Consider the following 25586-nt stretch of genomic DNA (forward strand, 5'->3'; position numbering starts at 1 on the left):
TCGTAACAGATGTACAGTACATGGTGGTCAAACCTGCTCGGCTTACAGTTAGCGAGCTGTTAAGACAACTTTGTCATGATCATGTACAGCAAGTGGCATTGCACTGTACCTTCTGCTTGAGAGTAGAAGCACCAGTTCACACCAGGGATGCTGGAATTAAAGCAGCAGTTCCTGCTGGCGCATTGAGCGGCGGTAATTCCAGGATACCCACAGTTCCTCCTCTGATTGGGCGAGCCACCACACTCCTGGGCTTTTTCTAAGGGAAAACAAAATAAACATAGATGGTAATAGCTGGGCAGCCAACTGCAAAGATCCGTTATCAGGTATAAGTGTTCTCACGGTTCTAGACATGTACAGTATGTTATGATTTCTAATTTTAGAGAAATTATTGCAAGTTTTTGTTTAATATTGCATCTTACTTTGGCCATTTGGATAGAAGCACCATTTAACCCCGGGAAGACTTGAGTTGAAGCAGCATCCCCTAGAATAGCATTCCTTGTCAGAAATTCCTGGATATCCACAGTCTGTTCTGTCGGCTGGACTCACCGAGCACTGAGCCCTATCTGTAGCAGACAAAGTGGAAGTAAGAACATATTTTACTATTAGGAAGGGAGGAATGGGACAGAAGGGTAGAAGTGCACAGATACAGTAGGTATGGGTTATCAAGCTATCTATCATAGACTCTCTGTGTTGCCAAAGTCAACAGCCAGCAACAGTCAGGAATGGTGTTAAAGAAAGTCCTTCAACAGATAGGCCCGCGTACACACGACAGAGAAACTCGACGGGCGAAACACATCGTTTTCCCCGTCGAGTTCCTTGTTCGGCTGCCATAAAATTAGTTGAGCCAAATTTTCCCATTGCCCGACGAGGAAATAGAGAACATGCTCTCTTTTTGGCTCGACGAGTTTCCCGACGGGTTTCTCGGCGAAAAGTGTACACACGACCGGTTTTCTCGGCAGAATACATCTCCCATCGATTTTCTTGATGGATTCTGCCGAGAAAACCGGTCGTGTGTACGCGGCCATAGGCAGAGCAACAGCAAACAACTAAACGCAGTGCCAAATCAATAGGAAAACATTAGTTGTGCAGCTTTAGTTGCCAAAAGCAGTCAAGCTGCAGCAGACATACATGATGTGCAAACTTGCTTACTATTTCTTACTATTTCTTACTATTTCTTTGTAACGTGTTAGCGGCCTGCTAGGACACCCTTGCCTTGCACATCAAGCAGTTTAGTGTAACAGAACCAGATGTAGTTAACAATTTTTGTTCGTGCTTGAGCAACACACAAGGCTTAGGCCTCGTACACACGACCGTGTTTCTCGGCAAAAACCAGCAAGAAACTTGCTGGGAGATATTTTTTTGCCGAGGAAACCGGTCGTGTGTACATTTTCGTTGAGGAAACTGTCGAGAAACTCGACGAGCCAAAAAGAGAGCAAGTTCTCTATTTCCTCAACGGCAATGGAGAAACTTGCCTTGTCGAGTTCCTCGACAGCCTAACAAGGAACTCGACGAGGAAAACGATGTGTTTCGCCCATCGAGTTCCTCGGTCGTGTGTACAAGGCTTACTGTCATTTGCTTCCTTGGAGCCCACCAGGATTCCCGAGGTTGCCAAGAGGAACCCTCCACACATTGAATCTCTAAGACACAATGGGAAAAACCCAGCCTGGCCTGACGACATTTAGCCTGTTCTAGCTGTGAAGTCAAGTCCCAACAAGGCCATACCCAAGAGTAGTCCTCCATTGGTACAAAACACCACACTTGGCAGGAAGTTTACTTAACATTATAATAATAATGTTATAATTGACTGTGATGGACCCCCCGTACTCAAGATGAGTCTGTCCGCCGTATCACTCCTCTGTCCGGTATCACACAATCCAAGACCCCTTAGCTTTCCCATTCACTAGTCGTAGCTCAGTGTAGGGTAAAACATCAGACTGTTTATTAGAACCAGAATATGAGGCCTCGTACACACGACCGAGTTTCTCGGCAAAAACCAGCAAGACCACTTGCTGGGAGATATTTTTTTGCCGAGGAAACCGGTCGTGTGTACATTTTCGTCGAGGAAACTGTCGAGAAACTCGACGAGCCAAAAAGAGAGCAAGTTCTCTATTTCCTCGACGGGAGTCTCAACAAGTTCCTGGTCGGGTTGGTTTCCGACGAGAAACTCAAGCGCGTGTATGCTAAGAAACCCGCGCTTGCTCAGAATAAAGTATGAGACGGGAGTAAAAGTAGCATTTGTAATGGAGATAACACATTTTTCAAGCTGTAACAGACTGAAAAGTGCAAATCGTCTCTCTACAAACTTTTACTTAACACGCAAACACGTGAGATTAGCAAAACCAGCCCCAAGAGTTTTGCCAGTGGAATCGAACCTCCCCTGCCGTTGTATGTGTTGTATGTCACCGCGTTTGAGAACGAGGAGATTTTGTCTTGACAGTGTGTACGCAAAGCAAGCTTGTTGAGTTCCTCGACAAGCCTAACAAGGAACTCGACGAGGAAAACGATGTGTTTTGCCCGTCGAGTTCCTCGGTCGTGTGTACGAGGCCTCAGTCTTATATACAGTTAAAGAGGAGGAGATTCCTACCTCCTGCTCATACTACTCTAACAATACACAGAAACATAAATTAAGATGAGCTAATTAACTAATCCCTTAAAGCAGCCGATGTGACTCCCTAACTACAATACACATTATCATACTTATCAACACAGAACTCATTCATGCAATTGCAGGGTTGATTAGCACAAGCAACAATGGATGAAAGACTCTATGAATCAGTCACTATTTATAATATGACATATACATGGTTCCCAGAGTCTGTGTGTCTTGGGGGGACATGGACCTGAATCCAAAGTAACACCACCTCAAGGGTCCCCGGTCATACAGCTCCGTTCACCCAGGTGCCAGGGCCCATAATCGCAAGGTAAGAAGCTAGCATTCAGTCCCCTCCCAGGTGAGTCTGTCACATTGACCATACAGGATTATGGTGGCACCCTACCTGAACAAGAGTACAGGAGGTCTTAAATCAGAGTGATGAGACTCACATCCTGGCAGTGGGTAGAATATGGTCCTTGGGAGAATTGCATTCTGTCTTACCTCGCCTGGGGGGGGGGCTCATGTTAAAATGACTCCTGGCTGCATTGTTCCTCATGGATGGGTCTTAAATAACAAGAACTGCTCACTCCCTAAACAGGCTGAAGGTTGCAGACACTAACTCTAGCATGCCCCATGCTTTCCACCAATCCTTTTTAATTAACCACCTAGGAACGCTAATGATAGCCAGGGCAAGGTTGCCAAGCAAACTAAAGAAAGATACCACCAGACTTCTATCTCAGTCACTGCCTAAATTACACTTCCCACCACTCATTTTGTGGTGTCTAGAGGACCTACAACAGGGATCCCTCTAAGTACATCACATTCACAACCTGCACTCCTTTATATCAGCACTGTACTTTACCCAGTGCCTGAGAGTAGAAGCACCAATTCACGCCAGGGATGCTGGAATCAAAACAGCAGTCTCTCCTGGCGCATTCGGAAGCACTGATTCCTGGGTAGCCACAGTTCCTTCTTTTGTATGGAGACCCGCCACACTCCTGTTTTGTCCCTGTGAAAATAAAAATTAAAGTATAATACATATTTGGCTACATTGCTATGTTGTAAATATTGGTTGTTTTTGGGTGACAAAAAGCTTTAGGCTGGTTTTCTAGCTGTTTCTTGTATGTTAAAACATGGTGTACTGCTTTACATTGCCATTCACTTTAAATGGCACTTAAACACGCCATGCAAGACGGTAATTCATCCATAACCCACTGGTGATCTTGTAGGCAGATGCAGTCTATTTTCCCCAGAGCAGGTGGCGCTCAGTCAAAGGTTTGCAGGGTCATTGGGGAAGCTATCCTATTGGATGCTACCGAACCCCATGTGACCCAAGCAGCTGTCTTGGGTCAGGCAGAGCCTATTTAGGGCCCTGGCTCCCCAGTTTTGGACACTTTGGTAAGTAGACAGAATAGGGACAGGTACCCCTTCTGTGAGGGACACTAGCAGTGCTAGGAAAAGGTTCTTGACAAGGAGGATAAGCGTAGGGCCTAATCTCTTTGGGCAGATTCTCGATTGGGACCAGATAGCCAGGCCGCATTCTGTCCCCTCTCAATAGACGCTGTCATTCTGTCTGGAATCTACTCCTGTCACACTACAGAACTTTGAGCAAGCCCGGCTAAGTGGCTGTCCTGCCGGGCTTGTTGTGAACTGTTGTTGGATTCTTTCAATACAAGTTCCGTTGCACCTGCCTCTGAGAATTATTGCCTCTGCACCACACTGCACCCCACCTACAAGCTGGGAATGTGGACTAAATATTTAAATTGAAAGCATCAATCTACATCTACATACATTACATGGGAGCAGTTCAGAAGTGACACTATATGCCACTATGGGCAGACAAGCTTAGTTCCAAAATTCTAGTGCACAGGTTCTAAAGCCGCACCTATAGTACATACATTGAAGATGTCCTCAAAAGACCATCTAGCTAATAAGTTCAGTCATAGATTGCCAAAGCTGCTTTTCTGAAAAGACAACCTCCAAACATGTCTTCTTGGTAAGACCTGAAGACCAGTTTGAATACTTTTGATCTAAACCAACCATTCTCAACCATGGTTTCTTAGACCTTTAGGGATCCTCAGAGGTTGCTAAGGGTTACTTGAGCAGTGACAGAGAAGGGATTCTTTCCACTGACCATCACTATTAGGGGGTATTGTCAGTGTCAGATTTATAAGGGGGGCAAAAAGGAAATTTGCTCAGGCCTCCCTGCTAGAGGGGGCCCCAGACTTTCCTTATAAAAAATGTAATAATTAGAGCCTGACTTCAGAGGCAAAGAAAGGGATTAGGGCTTTTGGCAGATGTTTTACATTTTGTTTATGAGAGAAGTGGGTGGGACATGGGAAAAGTAAAAAAAAAATTGGAAAGTGGCAAGCAACAGCCCCGACCTCATCGAAGTGAAGTTAATGACTAGCATTGATTTATCACAGTGAAAAACATGAGCGAGAAACTCACTCTCCCGCTTGACCCTTTTTAGATTGGCCCTATCACCAAGCCCCCCCCTCCTGCTTGCCACCCTTCAACAGAAGAACTGAAGTAATCAATAGAAAATTGTCAGCCATTTTGGGTATTCTGGCTGGTCCTGATTGTCAAGCCTCGTACACACGACCGAGGAACTCGACGGGCGAAACACATAGTTTTCCTCGTCGAGTTCCTTGTTAGGCTGTCGAGGAACTCGACAAGGCAAGTTTCTCCATTCCCGTCGAGGAAATAGAGAACTTGCTCTCTTTTCGGCTCGTCGAGTTTCTCAACAGTTTCCTCAACGAAAATGTACACATGACCGGTTTCCTCGGCAAAAAAATATCTCCCAGCAAGTTTCTTGCTGTTTTTTTGCCGAGAAACTTGGTCGGGTGTATGAGGCTTCAGAGTACAATTGCTGCAGTAGAAATGTTGTCCATTCATGGAAGGAATCTTATAAAAAATTAAACTGTATATGGTCAGCTTAATGGTCCTCTTCACCCCTTCCGAGTCTTCCTGCTCCCTAGCTCTCTCATCGCCTTCCCCCATGCTCGTCTATGGCTATCTCCTATCATGACCATCTTTAGGCAATCTCTGAAAATCCACCTTTTCAGGGAAGCCTATCCTGCCTCAAAATTGAATTATACTTTCTCCATCAACTCATTCCCCCACAGTTATTACCTTTTTGTATCATGTCCTCCCCAAGCTCTCACAAGCAGATCCCACCTAACCCTCTTGCCTTGTATTGTAATGTAACTGTACTGTCTACCTTTATATTGTAAAACACTGCCAAAACTGTTGGCGCTAAATAAACCCTGTAAAAAAATAATATTAATGTAAATCATAGCATTGAAAAGACCCTTACTGTAGCCATCAGGGTAGAAGCACCATTTGACCCCAGCGATGGATGAGTTGAAGCAACATCCTCTGGAATAACATTCTTCGGAACTAATTCCTGGATATCCGCAGTCTGTTCTGTCAGCTGGATTTACCAAGCACTGAGCCTTATCTAGGAAGAATAATTTAAAATATTATTTTTGAAACAGGACATACATTTTTTTGGGCACTTATGAGGAACTATGGGGATATCTTCTTCCAAATGTGTGATTTAAGGTGGATGTAAACCCTCCACACACCCAGTGAAGTGAACAGCCTCAGATGATACACAGGGATGAACCTAATCTCCCTACATAGGTTTTACATGTATGTCTGCTGTCTTCCTGTTTATATACAGTTTAGAAATTTCAGATCGTATTAAGAGATTTTCTCTTCCTGGTTAACACAGAGTGTGATGTCAAAATAGCTAAAATTTCTGATTGGAGGAAAGGCACACACCCCCTCTCATCAAGGACAGACTCTCAGAGGTGTTTTGTAATAGGGCCAGCTGCCTGCTAATCTATTTATAGCAACCTCCCCCGACAGAAATATCAGGCGGCTTTTATCTGATGTGTCTGGGAATTTGTCAGAAGTTCTTATGCTGATAACCGAGGAATGGGTCAGGAGAGAGCTAAGGGACTTAGCTCTTTGAAGAGAGAAAACAAAATACTGCAGGTATATGTGCCCAGCTCAAATTTGTGAATTGAGTTTATATCCACTTTAAAGAATAAATGCTCTTAGACAAAGTGCGCTTATTCCTTTTGCCCCTTTGCCCTGACCTAAATGATCCCACCCTGACTCAGATGAGATTCATGAGAGTTCATGAGGGTGACTAATTGATATACTGTTTTCCTGCTAAGTGGCATCTTTGTAAGTGCTCCTTTAAGTCTTGGTTGGTGCATGTAGGGGGATAATATGTTTTGTGACATGGTTTGCCCTGTATGTATGTCACTTCCCAATAAACAGGGCATAAATACAGGAGAACTAACCTAATCTTGGGCCTTCCGGTGTGGGAGCTGTGCTGAGAGGACAGTTTACTATGTAATTTGTTTCACTATCCATACAGTGGGGATCGAAAGTTTGGGCACCCCAGGTAAAAATTTGTATTAATGTGCATAACGAAGCCAAGGAAAGATGGAAAAATCACCAAAAGGCATCAAATTACAAATTAGACGTTCTTATAATATGTCAAAAAAAGTTAGATTTTATTTCCATCATTTAGGCCCCGTACACACGACCGAGTTTCTCGGCAGAATTCAGCCAGAAACTCGGTTCAGAGCTGAATTCTGCCGAGAAACCCGGCCGTGTGTACACTTTCGGCCGAGGAAGCCGACGAGGACCTCGGCGAGGAAATAGAGAACATGTTCTCTATTTCCTCGTTGTTCAATGGCAAAAGTCGGCCCGCCGAGTTCCTCGGCGGCTTCCACACTGAACTCGGCGAGGAACTCGATGTGTTTGGCATGTCGAGTTCCTCGGTCGTGTGTACGGGGCCTTACACTTTCAAAATTACAGAAAGCAAAAAAATGGTGTCTGCAAAAGTTTGGGCACCCTGCAGAGTTAATATCTTGTACTGCCCCCTTTGGCAATGCATTTTTATAGCACTGATCGCTATAAAAATGCCAATGGTCCCAAAAATGTGTCAAAAGTCTCCGAAGTGTCCGCCATAATGTCGCAGTACCGATAAAAATCGCTGATCGCCGCCATTACTAGCAAAAAAAAAATATTAATAAAAATGCCATAAAACTATCCCCTATTTTGTAAACGCTATAACTTTTGCGTAAACCAATCAATAGACGCTTATTGCGGGTTTTTTTTACGAAAAATGTGTAGAAGAATACGGCCTAAACTGAGGAATTTTTTTTATATATATATTTTGGGGGGATATTTATTATAGCAAAAAGTAAAAAATATTCTTTTTTTTCAAAATTGTCGCTCTGTTTTTGTTTATAGCGCAAAAACGAAAAACCGCAGAGGTGATCAAATACCACCAAAAGAATTTGTGGGGAAAAAAGGACGCCAACTTTGTTTGGGAGCCACGTCGCACAACGCAATTTTCAGTTAAAGCGACGCAGTGCCGAATCGCAAAAAGGGGCCTGGTCATTGACCAGCAATATGGTCCAGGGCTGAAGTGGTTAAGTCATGTGTCAGGACAGGTAGGAACAGATCATGTCACTGGCTGAAGAAGTGAAGAGAAAGACATGGTATTTCGCGCAAGGTGGGATGCTGTAAGTGCATTGTGACATTAGGGCTGAAAGTTTATGTGAGACCCCAAATTTACTGAAGTGTATGAAGAAGCTATCATAATACTCCCGAGTGGCCCCTAGGGGGCAAAATTCAGGGGGCTACAGCTGTCTTGAGCTGCTCATACGTAGACTCCAGAGCTTGTTTACATTCAGTTGTAAAAGGCTCTCTCTCCTGGCCACACCTTCACATTATAGAAAGTAGATGAGCCCCATAGAGGTGGGGTCGCATTAAGCAGGCATGACCATGGTGCTTTTCACCGCTGCTCTCTAGCTACTTAATCACATACTTCCATGCTTAGGATGGATTTAAGGCCTCTCTTTTCCTTTTGAATCCCCTACCTTATCTATGTAGCACCCACTAGTGTGCTAGGAGAGTAAAGTGTTTTTTTAGGACAGGTAAATCTCCAGGCTTGGCTGGCAGCCAGTGTGTACACTTTTCATTGAGGAAACTGTCGAGGAACTCGTCGAGCCAAAAAGAGAGCAAGTTCTCTTTTTTCTCGACGGGAGTCAAATTGGCTCGTCGAGTTCCTCGTCGGGCTGGTTTCTGACGAGAAACTCGAGTGTGTGTATGCTAAGGAACCCACGCTTGCTCATAATAAAGTATGAGACGGGAGTAAAAGTAGCATTTGTAATGGAGAGAACACATTTTTAAAGCTGTAACAGACTGAAAAGTGCAAATAGTCTCTTACCAAACTTTTACTTAAAGCGGGGGTTCACCCTTAGAGGGCACTTTTCCCCCTTAGATTCCTGCTCGTTTTTACTAGGGGAATCGGCTATTTATTTTAAAATATGTGCAGTACTTACCCGTTTACGAGATGCATCCTCTCCGTCGCTTCCGGGTATGGGCTTCGGGAATGGGCGTTCCTTCTTGATTGACAGTCTTCCGAGAGGCTTCCGACGGTCGCATCCATCGCGTCACAATTTTCCGAAAGAAGCCGAACGTCGGTGCGCAGGCGCAGTATAGAGCCGCACCGACGTTCGGCTTCTTTCGGCTACGAGTGACGCGATGGATGCGACCGTCGGAAGCCTCTCGGAAGGCTATCAATCAAGAAGGAATGCCCGCTCCCGAAGACCCATACCCGGAAGCGACGGAAGAAGATGCAGCTCGAAAACGGGTAAGTACGGCTCATATTTTAATACAAATAGCCGATTCCCCTAGACCAAACGAGCAGGAAGCTAAGGGGAGAAAAAAAAAAATTTAACAAATGGGTGAACTCCCGCTTTAACACGCAAACACATGAGATTAGCAAAAGCAGCCCCAAGAGTTGTGCAAGTGGAATCAAACTTCCCCTGCCGTCCTATGTCTTGTATGTCACCGCGTTTGATAACGAGGAGATTTTGTCTTGACTGTGTGTACGCAAAGCAAGCTTGTCGAGTTCCTCGACAAGCCTAACAAGGAACTCGACGAGGAAAATTATGTGTTTCGCCAGATGAGTTACTCGGTCGTGTGTACGAGGCCTGAGTGTGTTTTGTGATCTGGGTTAGATGTGGCTCGGATTAGATCAGGGTGACTCACAGGTGGCATCACTAGGACCTCCTACTTCTTTCTAGAATCTTGTAGTGCTTTCTGGAAAGAGAGGCTGGAGGGGAGGTGGAGCCACCTGGAATATTCTAGGGAGCCCTGGACCATTCCCAACTTGGATTTTTAGGGGGCAGGCCTCTTTAAATACTCAGGGACAGCCCAGCTGGGGAGGAGTTGATCGGGTGGAAGATAGAGTGTTAGGCTGTCGGGGCCTTGGAGGGAGCTCCCCAGTCTGGGGGGGGGGGTGATCTTGGGCCTGGGCTCGGGTGTGGATGGGGCCCTCCAAGAAAATGTGGAGGTGTCCTGGACAGGAGGAATAGGAGGAGCAAGAGAGGAAAGTAGGAGAACACTGCCGGGCAAGTCTCCAGGAGTTCCAAAGAGACATTCAGGAGGGCTGGTAAATGAGCATGGGCAGTGGAAAGCAGCAGCTGCAGCCAGGGGGCTGGCAGTGCCTGAAGAGGTGTTGCTGGGACCAGTAGCCACAGAGACAGATGGCACTGGGACTTTTTCTATTTTTCTACACCATATGGGCCCCTGATCCCTGCCTGTATTGAATGTAAACAAACAATGTTTGGTACGATTGTTTAGATCAGGGGAGAGCTAAAAGAATAAGGGCACTAATTTTTGAAAGCTGAAGCCCAGGCTAACAGTTAAACATATATATGAAATATTTACAGTGTGAGCAGGTCAGGCCAGTTCCTTATTAGCGCATGATCACTGTAGCATACAGTATATGAATGGCTGTTTAGGGTGCTTCTTTCTCTACCAGTCTTCCCAGAGTTCTTTTATATAAGGGATTGTAAGGCCTCGTACACACGACCGTTTTACTCTACAGAATCCATCAAGAAACTTGGTGGCAGAGCTTTTTTGCTGAGGAAAATGGTCGTGTGTATGCTTTTCATCGAGAAAACTGTTGAGGAACTCGACGAGGAAAAAAGAGAACAAGTTCTCTTTTTCCTCGACGGGAGTCTCAATTTCCTTGTCGTGTTCCTCGTCGGGCTGGTTTTCGACGAGAAACATGTTTGTGTGTATGCTTAGAAACCCACGCATGCTCAGAATTAAGTATGAGACGGGAGCGCACCTTCGGTAAAAGTAGCGTTTGCAATGGAGATAGCACATTTGTCACGCTGTAACAGACTGAAAAGTGCAAATCGTTTCCTACCAAACTTTTAATTAACACGCAGTAACATGAGATTAGCAAAAGCAGCGCCAAGGGTTGTGCCAGTGGAATCGAACTTCCCCAGCCGTCGTATGTGTTGTACGTCACCGCGTTTGAGAATGACGAGATTTGGTCTTGACAGTGTGTACGCAAAGAAAGCTTGTCAAGTTTCACGACAAGCCTAACAAGGAACTCGTCGAGGAAAACAATGTTTAATTTACGAAGAGTTCCTCGGTCGTGTGTACGAGGCCTAAGAGGCTAATACCAAGTCGAATTCAGGTACTTACACTGGTTGTTATTGTGCAGCACTGCAAAAACTATTGGCACTATAAAAATAGTGTATTATAATAATAAAAATGGAAATGATAGCATATGAAAAACCCTTACTGTAGCCATTGTGGTAGAAGCACCATTTGACCTCGGGAATAGATGAGTTGAAGCAACATCCTCTGGAATGGCATTCTTCTGCACTAATTCCTGGATATCCACAGTCTGTTCTGTCCACCGGATTTACCAAGCACTGAGCCTTATCTAAGAGTTACAATTGAAAATATTATTTGTGAAATAGCAATTAATAATGTCTATAGACAGCACATAAAAGGTTTGTGTGTTTAAGAGGAACAATTAAGAAATTTCCCACCAAATATGTGAACAAAGTGCGCTTATTCTTCTTGTCCCTTTGCCCTGACCTAAACAATCCCACCCTCATCCAGATGAGATCCATGAGAGCACATGTAGGAGGGTGTCTACTTGACAGCATCATATTAAGTGTACCTTGAAGTCTTGGCTGGTGCATGTAGGGGATTGATGTATTTTGTGACATGCTTTCCCTTTTATGTGTGTCAATTCCCGTTTAATAGGACAAACTGTAAATACAGGGGAACCAACCTAGTCTGTGGCCGTCCGGTGTGGGAGCTTTGCTGAGAGGACGGTGTACTATGTAATTTGTTTCACTGCATGCCCCTCCAATGGCATCCATTACCAGGGCAGCTTCAGCAATGGACTTTATCCTTCCTGACTCCATAACTTTTCAGGTGTGAACATCACCACAAATCAGTAGCATACCACTATGCACAGCCAAAAATATGCACAGCCAGTATGGTGTATTATGTTTTATGCAGCCATGCATGCAAAGTAGATGTACTGATGTGCTACCTCAAATATAACTTTATTCATGTTTAGTAAATAGAGTTTTGTTAAAGAAAAAGTTGTCTGTGTAATTTGCTGGGAAGCAGCGGCAGCCCGTCTATTAGGGGCGCACAGGCCCGGCTCCCCTATCAATGCATGGATTCCAATGGCAGAGGGGTGTGTTTTTTTGACGCTCTAATAAGCTTTAAAAAAGGGTGGGATCCCATCTAGTTATGTGACAATAGCGAATGAATATTCGCTATCGCCACACTGATCCTTCTCCAGGTCAATCAGAAAGCGGGTCTTGAGACCCATCATCCGATTGGCTAAAAGGACAGGCAATACTATTGGATGCCTGGGAGGAGGTGGGAGGAGCCACACAACGGAAGCCGCCATGATACAGAAAAGGAGAGGACATTGGAGCCGCTGCCCGCCCGTACGAGCATCAGACACTGAAAGTGACGACAGTGACAATTCTGCGACTGAGCAAATTTCTGTGTTTTTGATTTGATTACATTATTGAAGAAAATGTATTATTATTATATTATTATTTTTATATTTATTTATAGTTATTTATTATATTATAATTTATGATTTCATGTTTCAAACTTCATCATACCTGGGATGTCTAGACTCTTGTTTGGACAGATTTAAGTGAGTTATTCTTAAGAATTACAGGCCTACAATATAAAACACCAAATTTCCATGCGAAATAATGTACCGCTTTGAGAGGCAAAAATCAGACATAATCATACCGTCAGGGAGGTTAATCTGGTTGTTTGCGAAGAAGCACCATTTGACCCCGGGAATAGATGAGTTGAAGCAGCATCCTCTGGAATGGCATTCTTCTGCACTAATTCCTGGATATCCGCAGTCTGTTCTGTCAGCTGGATTTACCAAGCACTGAGCCTTATCTAAGAAGAAGAATTAAAAAGATTATTTTTGAAATAGCAATGAATAATGTTCACAGACTGCACATATATTTTTTCAGGTGCTTATGAAGAACTAATTTGTCTAACCAAACATACCCCTGGAGGTGGCGCTGTAATGTGCAGACGCAACCAAGAAAGGGAGCCTTTCATCATTGAATGTAAACAAACAATGGAGGCCACAGCTATTGGATCATGGTAAATAGGATAGCATTGTTTAGGTCACTTACTCTTGCAAAAGGGAGGTAGCCCAGGTAAACAATTAAACATATAGATGTAATACTTTCATGTAAGTGTGAGAAGGTCTGGCCAGCTGTGCCCCCCCCCCCCCCTTCTAGTGACTGAACAGTAATAGGAGAAACAGCAGACTGATGAGATTATCTCTGTCACTCTACACACTCCTCCTATCAGCATGTTCCTTGTTAGCACATGAGCACTGTAGCATACAAAGTTACATACAGTATATAGCTGGCTGTTTAGGATGGTTATTTCTCTCTAATGCCCCGTACACATGATCCGAATATCATACGTCACATCGTACAATTTTATTTGCTTAATAGTCGCAAGTAGAAATTAAATAGGTTATTAAAGTCACAAAAATTCTCGTATGATAGAAAAAAAAATTGAAAGTGATGTCATGTGTTGTAATGTATTTGTATTGTCGTACGCCAACTATACTGACTAAATGAAAATCATACAATCTGGTATCGTACGAGGAAAAATTTTGTGCATGTCCGATAAAATAAACTGTCATGATCGGCTCTCGAAAGCTCTTTACTAACGATCCGATTATCGTACGATTCTTCCTCGGATGACATTTTTCGTACGATATTCGGATCGTGTGTACGGGCCATAAGTCTGAGTTCTGCTACATAAGGGATTGTAAGAGGCTAATACCAAGTCAAATGTGGGTACTTACACTGGTTGTTATTGTGCAGCACTCCAGAAACTATTGGCACTATAAAAATAGTGTATTATAATAATAAAAATGGAAATGATAGTATAGAAAAAACCCTTACTGTAGCCATTGTGGTAGAAGCACCATTTAACTTCGGGAATAGATGAGTTGAAGCAACATCCTCTGGAATGGCATTCTTCGGGACTAATTCCTGGATATCCACAGTCTGTTCTGTCCGCCGGATTTACCAAGCACTGAGCCTTATCTAAGAGTTAAAATTTAAAATATTATTTGTGAAATAGCAATTAATAATGTTTACAGACAGTACATAAAAGGTTTGTGTGTTTAAGAGGAACAATTAAGAAATTTCCCACCAAATATGTGAACAAAGTGCGCTTATTCTTCTTGTCCCTTTGCCCTGACCTAAACAATCCCACCCTCATCCAGATGAGATCCATGAGAGCGCATGTAGGAGGGTGTCTACTTGACATCTTCATTGTAAGTGTAACTTGAAGTCTTGGCTGGTGCATGTAGGAGATTGATGTATTTTGTAACATGCTTTCCCTTATATGTGTGTCAATTCCCGTTTAATAGGACAAACTGTAAATACAGGGGAACCAACCTAGTCTGTTGCCGTCCGGTGTGGGAGCTTTGCTGAGAGGATTGTGTACTATGTAATTTGTTTCACTGCATGCCCCTCCAATGGCATCCATTACCAGGGCAGCTTCAGCAATGGACTTTATCCTTCCTGACTCCATAACTTTTCAGGTGTGAACATCACCACAAATCAGTAGCATACCACTATGCAACAACACAAGCAAATGCACAGCCAAAAATATGCACAGCCAGTATGGTGTATTATGTTTTATGCAGCCATGCATGCAAATTAGATGTACTGATGTGCTACCTCAAATATACTTGTGATACATTTGCCTATATGTCTCAGTGTACTGCTCCCTGCTAGCCATGGGTAGAGGTAGAAAGGAATTTCATGTGTGATTCATTCCTCTGACAGGTTATTGACGTGCTAATGTCCCCTCACTATTCTAAAGGTTAATTGATCTATTGTGTTGTGTAAAGAAGATCTGGGTTTACCCTTAAAAGATGTGTATTGTATCATCAGGCTAAATGATTAGAGAAGTAGTATGTTAATTATTCTGATTGCTTCAGTGTAGTAATTAACTCCAGTGATGTCTTTATCTAAAGAAATGTGTCTGCATGGTCGGCTCCGACTTGTCTCCTATAATCTGTATGGGAAACCCCACTGTGTGAGGGGGGCGTTCCTAACAGGCTGTAACCACATATAAGCTGAGTTTTTGTGTCAATAAAGTGTCTTGGTTCCAGCATCCAGTCTTGACTCATGTGTGGGGAATCCTGTGATGTTCTTGTATGGAGAGGAGGGAATGCTTGACGGGGATATCATACCGATACCGTCACAAATTGGTTGGCAGCAGCGGGATCTTCCCTTCTACTCTCCTTCACACCCGGATTCCAAGCAGACACTGGAAGAACTACTGGAAGGATTTCTAGCGACAAAACCAAGCGGGTCATCATAGCGGAATCAATGGAGATAGACCAGGAGGACGGGATTGCAGCAACGCCAGCAGTACAAGAGATGGATACACCAGTGATTCAGGAGGAGGAATCGCCAGCCAACAAGCTAATGAGAGAGAATCTAGCGTGGTTCGGCCCGAACCCAACGCCGGATGTGGTGCTGAAAGTGATGGACCTGTTAGTAAACGCAGAGCTACAGAAGGCTAAACAAATAAGGGATGCAGAACTACAGAAGGATAAACAAATAAGGGACGCAGAACTACAGTTAAAACTGGCAGCAGTCCAACAAGCAGCCGCACCTTCTCCGAACAGTGAGTACAGCACAGCAGACGCAAGGAAGATTCCGTTTAGCGCTTTTAAAGCTTTTGATGAAAAGGACTGTGAAATTGATAACTACCTGGCGGATTTTGAGCGACAATGTAACCTGCACCGAATAGCTAGAAGAGAGTGGGTTGCAATATTGTCAGGCAAACTGTCAGGCAAAGCTTCTGATGCTTTCCGGACCGTGCCAGATCAGGATATCCATAGCTACGCCAGGGTTAAAGAAGTGCTCCTGGCTCGTTATGCGGTAACTCCAGAGTCCCACCGACAGAAGTTCAGGGACTCACGCAAAACCACGAAAGACTCTTACGCAGAATGGGCATGCCAGTTGTCCCTGTCGGCCTCTAACTGGGTTAACAGCAGCCAGGCCACCACCGCAGAGGACATTTTGCAACTAATGCTCCTGGAGCAATTTTACAATCACATCCAGACGGACGTCAAGGATTGGGTGAGAGATCGCAGGCCCATGACTCTACCAGAGGCCGCGAAGTTGGCGGATGAATATGCGGATACTCGCAAGACAAACCAGGTCACACCACGGGTACAACCCCCACAACCAACGGCGCCCTCACACCCACCAGCCGCTAGATACCAACCGCCTAACAGACCGATGACATATAGCCCTCGCTACCCACGCCAGGAGGACAACGAACAACGCTGCTTCCGGTGCAAACAGTTGGGTCACTTCAAGCAGAATTGCCCCATGAATGACAACACCAGGTCAAATTGGTCTCAACCTGGGTACCGCCCACCAGCAGCAGCCCATTGTGTAGACTCGGCTTGGGATCCCCAGGAGCTGGGTCAGGAAGAACCATTGGGCACCCCTTACGAAGCCCTCATGGTACAATCTGTTATTACGGACAACAGGGAACACCATTGTCAGCTGGTCATGGGCGACAGCCATGAGCCGGAGGGGCCTTGGAGGGAGCTGGGCAGAAAGAGGCACCGCCAGCTACCCTCCAAGAAGAAGAGGTCCTGGAAGTCATATAACCAGCGGACCTGGGAGGAGAAGAAGCGACTGGAGGAGATGGAATCGCAGCGGGCGCCCCAGATGCGGGCCGAGATGTTCGCCAAGGGCCCACCGGTGGCCCCTTACACCACCACCCAGTTCCTGATGATGAAGGACCACGTGGAAAGCCTGCAGGACATGAGCAAGCAGGATCTGATCCGTGAGTACATAGAGCTGGAGGAGTGGATAAGCCGCATGGAGGAGGAGAACAACCACCTGAGGTCACAGCGGGCTGACCCCCCCAGGCTCCATGAACTGGAGATGGAGCTGGAGAAGCTCAAAGAGGAGAACCGGCGGCTGCGGAGGGAGCAGGGGGTGGCTGACCTTATGGGGCTCTGAGTCCCCTCTTCCCCCCCCCGGACTCTGAGCACCAGTGCTACAGCATTTCAACAAATATAACTTTTTCTTTTTATGAATCTCCTGTGATTGTCACTTCAGAGCCATAACCTGCCCCTCCCATAGCGGGACACCTAGACGGCGGCGCACAGACCCATTCGCTGTCTTCACACTGACTTCTGGTGACTTTGCAGATCGCACAAAGACTTGGGGACTGACCGGCGTGTGATCTGACGACCCGGTGACATACCTGAGTCTGAAGCAGTTGCCAAGGGAGGTCAGTCATGCCAAACGGAGTTAACCTCGGACTAAAAGCTCTAAACCCGTCAACCCTACTGGACCAGGAAAGGTCCAACCGGATTTGCCGGAGCAGGGAGCAAAAGGGGGGCCATTGTGATACATTTGCCTATATGTCTCAGTGTACTGCTCCCTGCTAGCCATGGGTAGAGGTAGAAAGGAATTTCATGTGGATTCATTCCTCTGACAGGTTATTGACGTGCTAATGTCCCCTCACTATTCTAAAGGTTAATTGATCTATTGTGTTGTGTAAAGAAGATCTGTGTTTACCCTTAAAAGATGTGTATTGTATCATCAGGCTAAATGATTAGAGAAGTAGTATGTTAATTATTCTGATTGCTTCAGTGTAGTAATTAACTCCAGTGATGTCTTTATCTAAAGAAATGTGTCTGCATGGTCGGCTCCGACTTGTCTCCTATAATCTGTACGGGAAACCCCACTGTGTGAGGGGGGCGTTCCTAACAGGCTGTAACCACATATAAGCTGAGTTTTTGTGTCAATAAAGTGTCTTGGTTCCAGCATCCAGTCTTGACTCATGTGTGGGGAATCCTGTGATGTTCTTGTATGGAGAGGAGGGAATGCTTGACGGGGATATCATACCGATACCGTCACAATACTTTATTCATGTTTAGTAAATAGAGTTTTTTAAAGAAAAAGTTGTCTGTGTAATTTGCTGGGAAGCAGCGGTGGCCCGTCCATTAGGGGCGCACAGGCCTGGCCCCCCTATCCATGCATGGATTCCAATGGCAGAGGGGTGTGTTTTTTGAAGCTCTAATAGGCTTTAAAAAAGGGTGGGATCCCATCTAGTTATGTGACAATAGTGAATGAATATTCCATATCTCCACACTGATCCTTGTCCAGGTCAATCAGGAAGCGGGTCTTGAGACCCATCATCCGATTGGCTGAAAGCACAGGCAATGATATTGGATGCCTGGGAGGAGGTGGGAGGAGCCACACGACGGAAGCCACCATGATACAGAAAAGGAGAGGACATTGGAGCCGCTGCCCGCCCTCTGCCAACTGCCCGTACGAGCATCAGACACTGAAAGTGACGACAGCGACAATTCTGCGACTGAGAAAATTTCTGTGTTTTTTATTTGATTACATTATTGAAGAAAATGTATTCTTATTATATTATTATTATTTATAGTTATTTATTATATTATAATTTATGATTTCATGTTTCAAACTTCATCATACCTGGGATGTCTAGACTCTTGTTTGGACAGATTTAAGTTATTCTTAAGAATTACAGGCCTACAATATAAAACACCAAATTTCCATGCGGAATAATGTACCGCTTTGAGACGCAAAAATCAGACATAATCATACCGTCAGGGAGGTTAATCTGGTTGTTGGCGAAGAAGCACCATTTGACTTCGGGAATAGATGAGTTGAAGCAGCATCCTCTGGAATGGCATTCTTCTGCACTAATTCCTGGATATCCGCAGTCTGTTCTGTCAGCTGGATTTACCAAGCACTGAGCCTTATCTAAGAAGAAGAATTAAAAAGATTATTTTTGAAATAGCAATTAATAATGTTCACAGACTGCACATATATTTTTTCAGGTGCTTATGAAGAACTAATTTGTCTAACCAAACATACCCCTGGAGGTGGCGCTGTAATGTGCAGACGCAACCAAGAAAGGGAGCTTTTCATCATTGAATGTAAACAAACAATGGAGGCCACAGCTATTGGATCATGGTAAATAGGATAGGATTGTTTAGGTCACTTACTCTTGCAAAAGGGAGGTAGCCCAGGTAAACAATTAAACATATAGATGTAATACTTTCATGTAAGTGTGAGAAGGTCTGGCCAGCTGTGTCCCCCCCTTCTAGTGACTGAACAGTAATAGGAGAAACAGCAGCCTGATGAGATTAATCTCTCTGTCACTCTACACACTCCTCCTATCAGCATGTTCCTTGTTAGCACAGGAGCACTGTAGCATACATAGTTACATACAGTATATAGCTGGCTGTTTAGGATGGTTATTTCTCTCTAATGCCCCGTACACATGATCCGAATATCATACGTCAGATCGTACAACTTTTTTTTGCTTAATAGTCGCAAGTAGAAATTAAATAGGTTATTAAAGTCACGAATATTCTCGTACGATAGAAAGAAAAATCGAAAGTGATGTCATGTGTTGTAATGTATTTGTATTGTATTTTCTTACGCCAACTATACTGACTAAATGAAAATCATACAATCTGATATCGTACGAGGAAAATTTTTGTGCATGTCCAATAAAATAAACTGTCGTGATCGGCTCTCGAAAGCTCTTTACTAACGATCCGATTATCGTACGATTCTTCCACGGATTACATTTTTCGTACGATATTCGGATCGTGTGTACGGGCCATAAGTCTGAGTTCTGCTACATAAGGGATTGTAAGAGGCTAATACCAAGTCAAATTTGGGTACTAACACTGGTTGTTATTGTGCAGCTCTCCAGAAACTATTGGCACTATAAAAATAGTGTATTATAATAATAAAAATGGAAATGATAGCATAGGAAAAACCCTTACTGTAGCCATTGTGGTAGAAGCACCATTTGACTTCGGGAATAGATGAGTTGAAGCAACATCCTCTGGAATGACATTCTTCTGCACTAATTCCTGGATATCCACAGTCTGTTCTGTCTGCCGGATTTACCAAGCACTGAGCCTTATCTAAGAGTTAAAATTGAAAATATTATTTGTGAAATAGCAATTAATAATGTCTACAGACAGCACATAAAATGTTTGTGTGTTTAAGAGGAACAATTAAGGAATTTCCCACCAAATATGTGAACAAAGTGCGCTTATTCTTCTTGTCCCTTTGCCCTGATCTAAACAATCCCACCCTCATCCAGATGAGACCCATGAGAGCACATGTAGGAGGGTGTCTACTTGACAGCATCATTGTGAAGCTTTGTACACACGACCGAGGAACTCGACGGGCGAAACACATCGTTTTCCTCATCGAGTTCCTCGTTAGGCTGTCGAGGAACTCGACAAGGCAAGTTTCTCCATTCCCGTCGAGGAAATAGAGAACTTGCTCTCTTTTTGGCGCCTTGAGTTTCTCGACAGTTTCCTCGACGAAAATGTACACACGACCGGTTTCCTCGGCAAAAAAATATCTCCCAGCAAGTTTTTTGTGACATGCTTTCCCTTGTATGTGTGTCAATTCCCGTTTAATAGGACAAACTGTAAATACAGGGGAACCAACCTAGTCTGTGGCCGTCCGGTGTGGGAGCTTTGCTGAGAGGACGGTGTACTATGTAATTTGTTTCACTGCATCCCCCTCCAATGGCATCCCTTACCAGGGCAGCTTCAGCAATGGAGTTTATCCTTCCTGACTCCATAACTTTTCAGGTGTGAACATCACCACAAATCAGTAGCATACCACTATGCAACAACACAAGCAAATGCACAGCCAAAAATATGCACAGCCAGTATGGTGTATTATGTTTTATGCAGCCATGCATGCAAAGTAGATGTACTGATGTGCTACCTCAAATATACTTTATTCATGTTTAGTAAATAGAGTTTTGTTAACCCCCCTGGCGGTATTCCCGAGTCTGACTCGGGGTTAGATTTTTGTGCTAGGATCGGTAACCCCGAGTCAGACTCGGGCTCGCCTCGCTGGATCCACAGGCAGTGTTTACTTACCTTGTCCCTGGATCCAGCGATGCCACCACGCTGTGTGAGTGAGCGGGACCTCGCTCGATTCACACAGCGTCCTCCTGTGCCGCTGATCTCCGTTTCCCTGCGACGTTACAACGCACGGGAGCGGAGAACGGCGCCAAATTCAAAAATGTAAACAAACGTATACTGTAATATTATAGATTTCAGTACTGTATGTAAAAAATACACACCCCCCTTGTCCCTAGTGGTCTGTCCAGTGCCCTACGTGTACTTTTATATAATAAAAACTGTTCTTTCTGCCTGCAAACTGTAGATTGTCCATAGCAACCAAAAGTGTCTTTTTATGTCAAAAATGGTTTTAGAGCAGCTAGAAAACAGCAATAATAAATTATAATCACTTGCAGAATTGTGCGATAGCGATTTGTGGGGAAATTTGTCATAAAAAAATAAAAGTAATGACAGCGACAATTCTGCAACTGAGCAAATTTCAGTGATTTTGAGTTGATTACATTATTGAATAATTTTTATTATAATTATATTATTATTTTTTATAATTATTTATAATTATTTATTATATTATAATTTATAATTTTGTTTTTAAAAAAAATGTCATACCCGGGATGCCTACAAGACTCTTGTTTGGTCAGATTTAAGTGAGTTATTCCTAAGAATTACAGACCTACAGTATAAAACTCCAAATTTCCTTGCAAATAATGGTACCTCTTTCAGCACCTTTTTTCTGAAAGAATCCTACCGCCAGTGAGGTTAAAGAAAAAGTTGTCTGTGTAATTTGCTGGCAAGTAGCGGCGGCCCGTCCATTAGGGGCGCACAGGCCCGGCCCCCTTATCCATGCATGGATTCCAATGGCAGAGGGGTGTGTTTTTTTGAAGCTCTAATAGGCTTTAAAAAAGGGTGGGATCCCATCTAGTTATGTGACAATAGTGAATGAATATTCGCTATCGCCACACTGATCCATCTCCAGGTCAATCAGGAGGCGGGTCTTGAGACCCATCATCCGATTGACTAAAAGGACAGGCAATGCTATTGGATGCCTGGGAGGAGGTGGGAGGAGCCACACGACGGAAGCCGCCATGATACATAAAAAAAGAGGACATTGGAGCCGCTGCCCGCCCTCTGCCAACTGCCCGTACGAGCATCAGACACTGAAAGTGACGACAGCGACAATTCTGCGACTGAGCAAATTTCTGTGTTTTTGATTTGATTACATTATTGAAGAGAATGTATTCTTATTATATTATTATTTTTATATTTATTTATAGTTATTTATTATATTATAATGTATGATTTCATGTTTCAAACTTCATCTTACCTGGCATGTCTAGACTCTTGTTTGGACAGATTTAAGTGTGTTATTCTTAAGAATTACAGGCCTACAATATAAAACACCAAATTTCCATGCAAAAAAATGTACCGCTTTGAGACGCAAAAATCAGACATAATCATACCATCAGGGAGGTTAATCTGGTTGTTGGCGAAGAAGCACCATTTGACTCCGGGAATAGATGAGTTGAAGCAGCATCCTCTGGAATGGCATTCTTCTGCACTAATTCCTGGATATCCGCAGTCTGTTCTGTCAGCTGGATTTACCAAGCACTGAGCCTTATCTAAGAAGAAGAATCAAAAAGATTATTTTTGAAATAGCAATAAATAATGTTCACAGACTTGCACATATATTTTTTCAGGTGCTTATGAAGAACTAATTTGTCTAACCAAACATACCCCTGGATGTGGCCAGCTGTGCCCCCCCCCCCTTCTAGTGACTGAACAGTAATAGGAGAAACAGCAGACTGATGAGATTATCTCTCAGTCACTCTACACACTCCTCCTATCAGCATGTTCCTTGTTAGCACAGGAGCACTGTAGCATACATAGTTACATACAGTGTATAGCTGGCTGTTTAGGATGCTTCTTTCTCTCTAATGCCCCGTACACATGATCCGAATATCATACGTCAGATCGTACAACTTTTTTTTGCTTAATAGTCGCAAGTAGAAATTAAATAGGTTATTAAAGTCATGAAAATTCTCGTGCGATAGAAAAAAAAATCGAAAGTGATGTCATGTGTTGTAATGTATTTGTATTGTATTTTCGTACGCCAACTATACTGACTAAACGAAAATCATACAATCTGGTATCGTACGAGGAAAATTTTTGTGCATGTCCGATAAAATAAACTGTCATGATCGGCTCTTGAAAGCTCTTTAGTAACGATCCAATTATCGTACGATTCTTCCTCGGATGAAATTTTTCGTACGATATTCGGATCATGTGTACGGGCCATAAGTCTGAGTTCTGCTACATAAGGGATTGTAAGAGGCTAATACCAAGTCAAATTTGGGTACTAACACTGGTTATTATTGTGAAGCACTCCAGAAACTATTGGCACTATAAAAATAGTGTATTAGAATAATAAAAATGGAAATGATAGTATAGGAAAAACCCTTACTGTAGCCATTGTGGTAGAAGCACCATTTGACTTCGGGAATAGATGAGTTGAAGCAACATCCTCTGGAATGACATTCTTCTGCACTAATTCCTGGATATCCACAGTCTGTTCTGTCCGCCGGATTTACCAAGCACTGAGCCTTATCTAAGAGTTAAAATTGAAAATATTATTTGTGAAATAGCAATTAATAGTGTCTACAGACAGCACATAAAAGGTTTGTGTGTTTAAGAGGAACAATTAAGAAATTTCCCACCAAATATGTGAACAAAGTGTGCTTATTCTTCTTGTCCCTTTGCCCTGACCTAAACAATCCCACCCTCATCCAGATGAGATCCATGAGAGCACATGTAGGAGGGTGTCTACTTGACAGCATCATTGTGAAGCTTTGTACACACGACCGAGGAACTCGACGGGCGAAACACATCGTTTTCCTCATCGAGTTCCTCGTTAGGCTGTCGAGGAACTCGACAAGGCAAGTTTCTCCATTCCCGTCGAGGAAATAAAGAACTTGCTCTCTTTTTGGCTCATCAAGTTTCTCGACAGTTTCCTCGACGAAAATGTACACACGACCAGTTTCCTCGGCAAAAAAATATCTCCCAGCAAGTTTCTTGCTGGTTTTTGCCGAGAAACTCGGTCGTGTGTATGAGGCCTAAGTGTACTTTGAAGTCTTGGCTGGTGCATGTAGGGGATTGATGTATTTTGTGACATGCTTTCCCTTGTATGTGTGTCACTTCCTGTTTAATAGGACAAACTGTAAATACAGGGGAACCAACCTAGTCTGTGGCCGTCCGGTGTGGGAGCTTTGCTGAGAGGACGGTGTACTATGTAATTTGTTTCACTGCATCCCCCTCCAATGGCATCCCTTACCAGGGCAGCTTCAGCAATGGACTTTATCCTTCCTGACTCCATAACTTTTCAGGTGTGAACATCACCACAAATCAGTAGCATACCACTATGCAACAACACAAGCAAATGCACAGCCAAAAATATGCACAGCCAGTATGGTGTATTATGTTTTATGCAGCCATGCATGCAAAGTAGATGTCCTGATTTTCTACCTCAAATATACTTTATTCATGTTTAGTAAATAGAGTTTTGTTAAAGAAAAGGTTGTCTGTGTAATTTGCTGTGAAGCAGCGACAGCCCGTCCATTAGGGGCGCACAGGCCCGGCCCCCCTATCCATGCATGGATTCCAATGGCAGAGGGGTGTGTTTTTTGAAGCTCTAATAGGCTTTAAAAAAGGGTGGGATCCCATCTAGTTATGTGACAATAGCGAATGAATATTCGCTATCGCCACACTGATCCTTCTCCAGGTCAATCAGGAAGTGGGTCTTGAGACCCATCATCCGATTGACTAAAAGGACAGGCAATGCTATTGGATGCCTGGGAGGAGCCACATGACGGAAGCCACCATGATACAGAAAAGGAGAGGACATTGGAGCCGCTGCCCGCCCTCTGCTAACTGCCCGTACTAGCATCAGACACTGAAAGTGACGACAGCGACAATTCTGCGACTGAGCAAATTTCTGTGTTTTTGATTTTATTACATTATTGAAGAAAATGTTTTCTTATTATATTATTATTTTTATATTTATTTATAGTTATTTATTATATTATAATTTATGATTTCATGTTTCAAACTTCATCATACCTGGGATGTCTAGACTCTTGTTTGGACAGATTTAAGTGAGTTATTCTTAAGAATTACAGGCCTACAATATAAAACACCAAATTTCCATGCGAAATAATGTACCGATTTGAGACGCAAAAATCAGACATAATCATACCGTCAGGGAGGTTAATCTGGTTGTTGGCGAAGAAGCACCATTTGACTTCGGGAATAGATGAGTTGAAGCAGCATCCTCTGGAATGGCATTCTTCAGAACTAATTCCTGGATATCCGCAGTCTGTTCTGTCAGCTGGATTTACCAAGCACTGAGCCTTATCTAAAAAGAAGAATTAAAAAGATTATTTTTTAAATAGCAATGAATAATGTTCACAGACTGCACATATATTTTTTCAGGTGCTTATGAAGAACTAATTTGTCTAACCAAACATACCCCTGGAGGTGGCGCTGTAATGTGCAGACGCAACCAAGAAAGGGAGCTTTTCATCATTGAATGTAAACAAACAATGGAGGCCACAGCTATTGGATCACGGTAAATAGGAT

General features: G+C 43.6%; 1 protein-coding gene across 1 annotated transcript in view; it reads right to left on the bottom strand.

Moving 5' to 3' along the window:
• Window positions 1-25586, bottom strand: part of LOC120927992 (neurogenic locus notch homolog protein 2-like) — a 74369-nt gene that overhangs the window by 23031 nt on the left and 25752 nt on the right. The window contains exons 12-23 of the mRNA XM_040339034.1: window positions 25204-25362; window positions 23416-23559; window positions 22415-22573; window positions 19848-19991; window positions 18652-18810; window positions 13924-14067; window positions 12731-12889; window positions 11235-11378; window positions 5913-6056; window positions 3456-3602; window positions 420-563; window positions 110-256 (exon numbers count right to left, since the gene is read on the bottom strand). Coding sequence (XP_040194968.1) covers window positions 110-256; window positions 420-563; window positions 3456-3602; window positions 5913-6056; window positions 11235-11378; window positions 12731-12889; window positions 13924-14067; window positions 18652-18810; window positions 19848-19991; window positions 22415-22573; window positions 23416-23559; window positions 25204-25362 — 1794 coding nt within the window. The remainder of the gene's footprint in view (window positions 1-109; window positions 257-419; window positions 564-3455; window positions 3603-5912; window positions 6057-11234; window positions 11379-12730; window positions 12890-13923; window positions 14068-18651; window positions 18811-19847; window positions 19992-22414; window positions 22574-23415; window positions 23560-25203; window positions 25363-25586) is intronic.

Source organism: Rana temporaria, chromosome 2, assembly GCF_905171775.1.
Source record: "Rana temporaria chromosome 2, aRanTem1.1, whole genome shotgun sequence".
In the NCBI taxonomy this organism is placed as follows: Eukaryota; Metazoa; Chordata; class Amphibia; order Anura; family Ranidae; genus Rana; species Rana temporaria.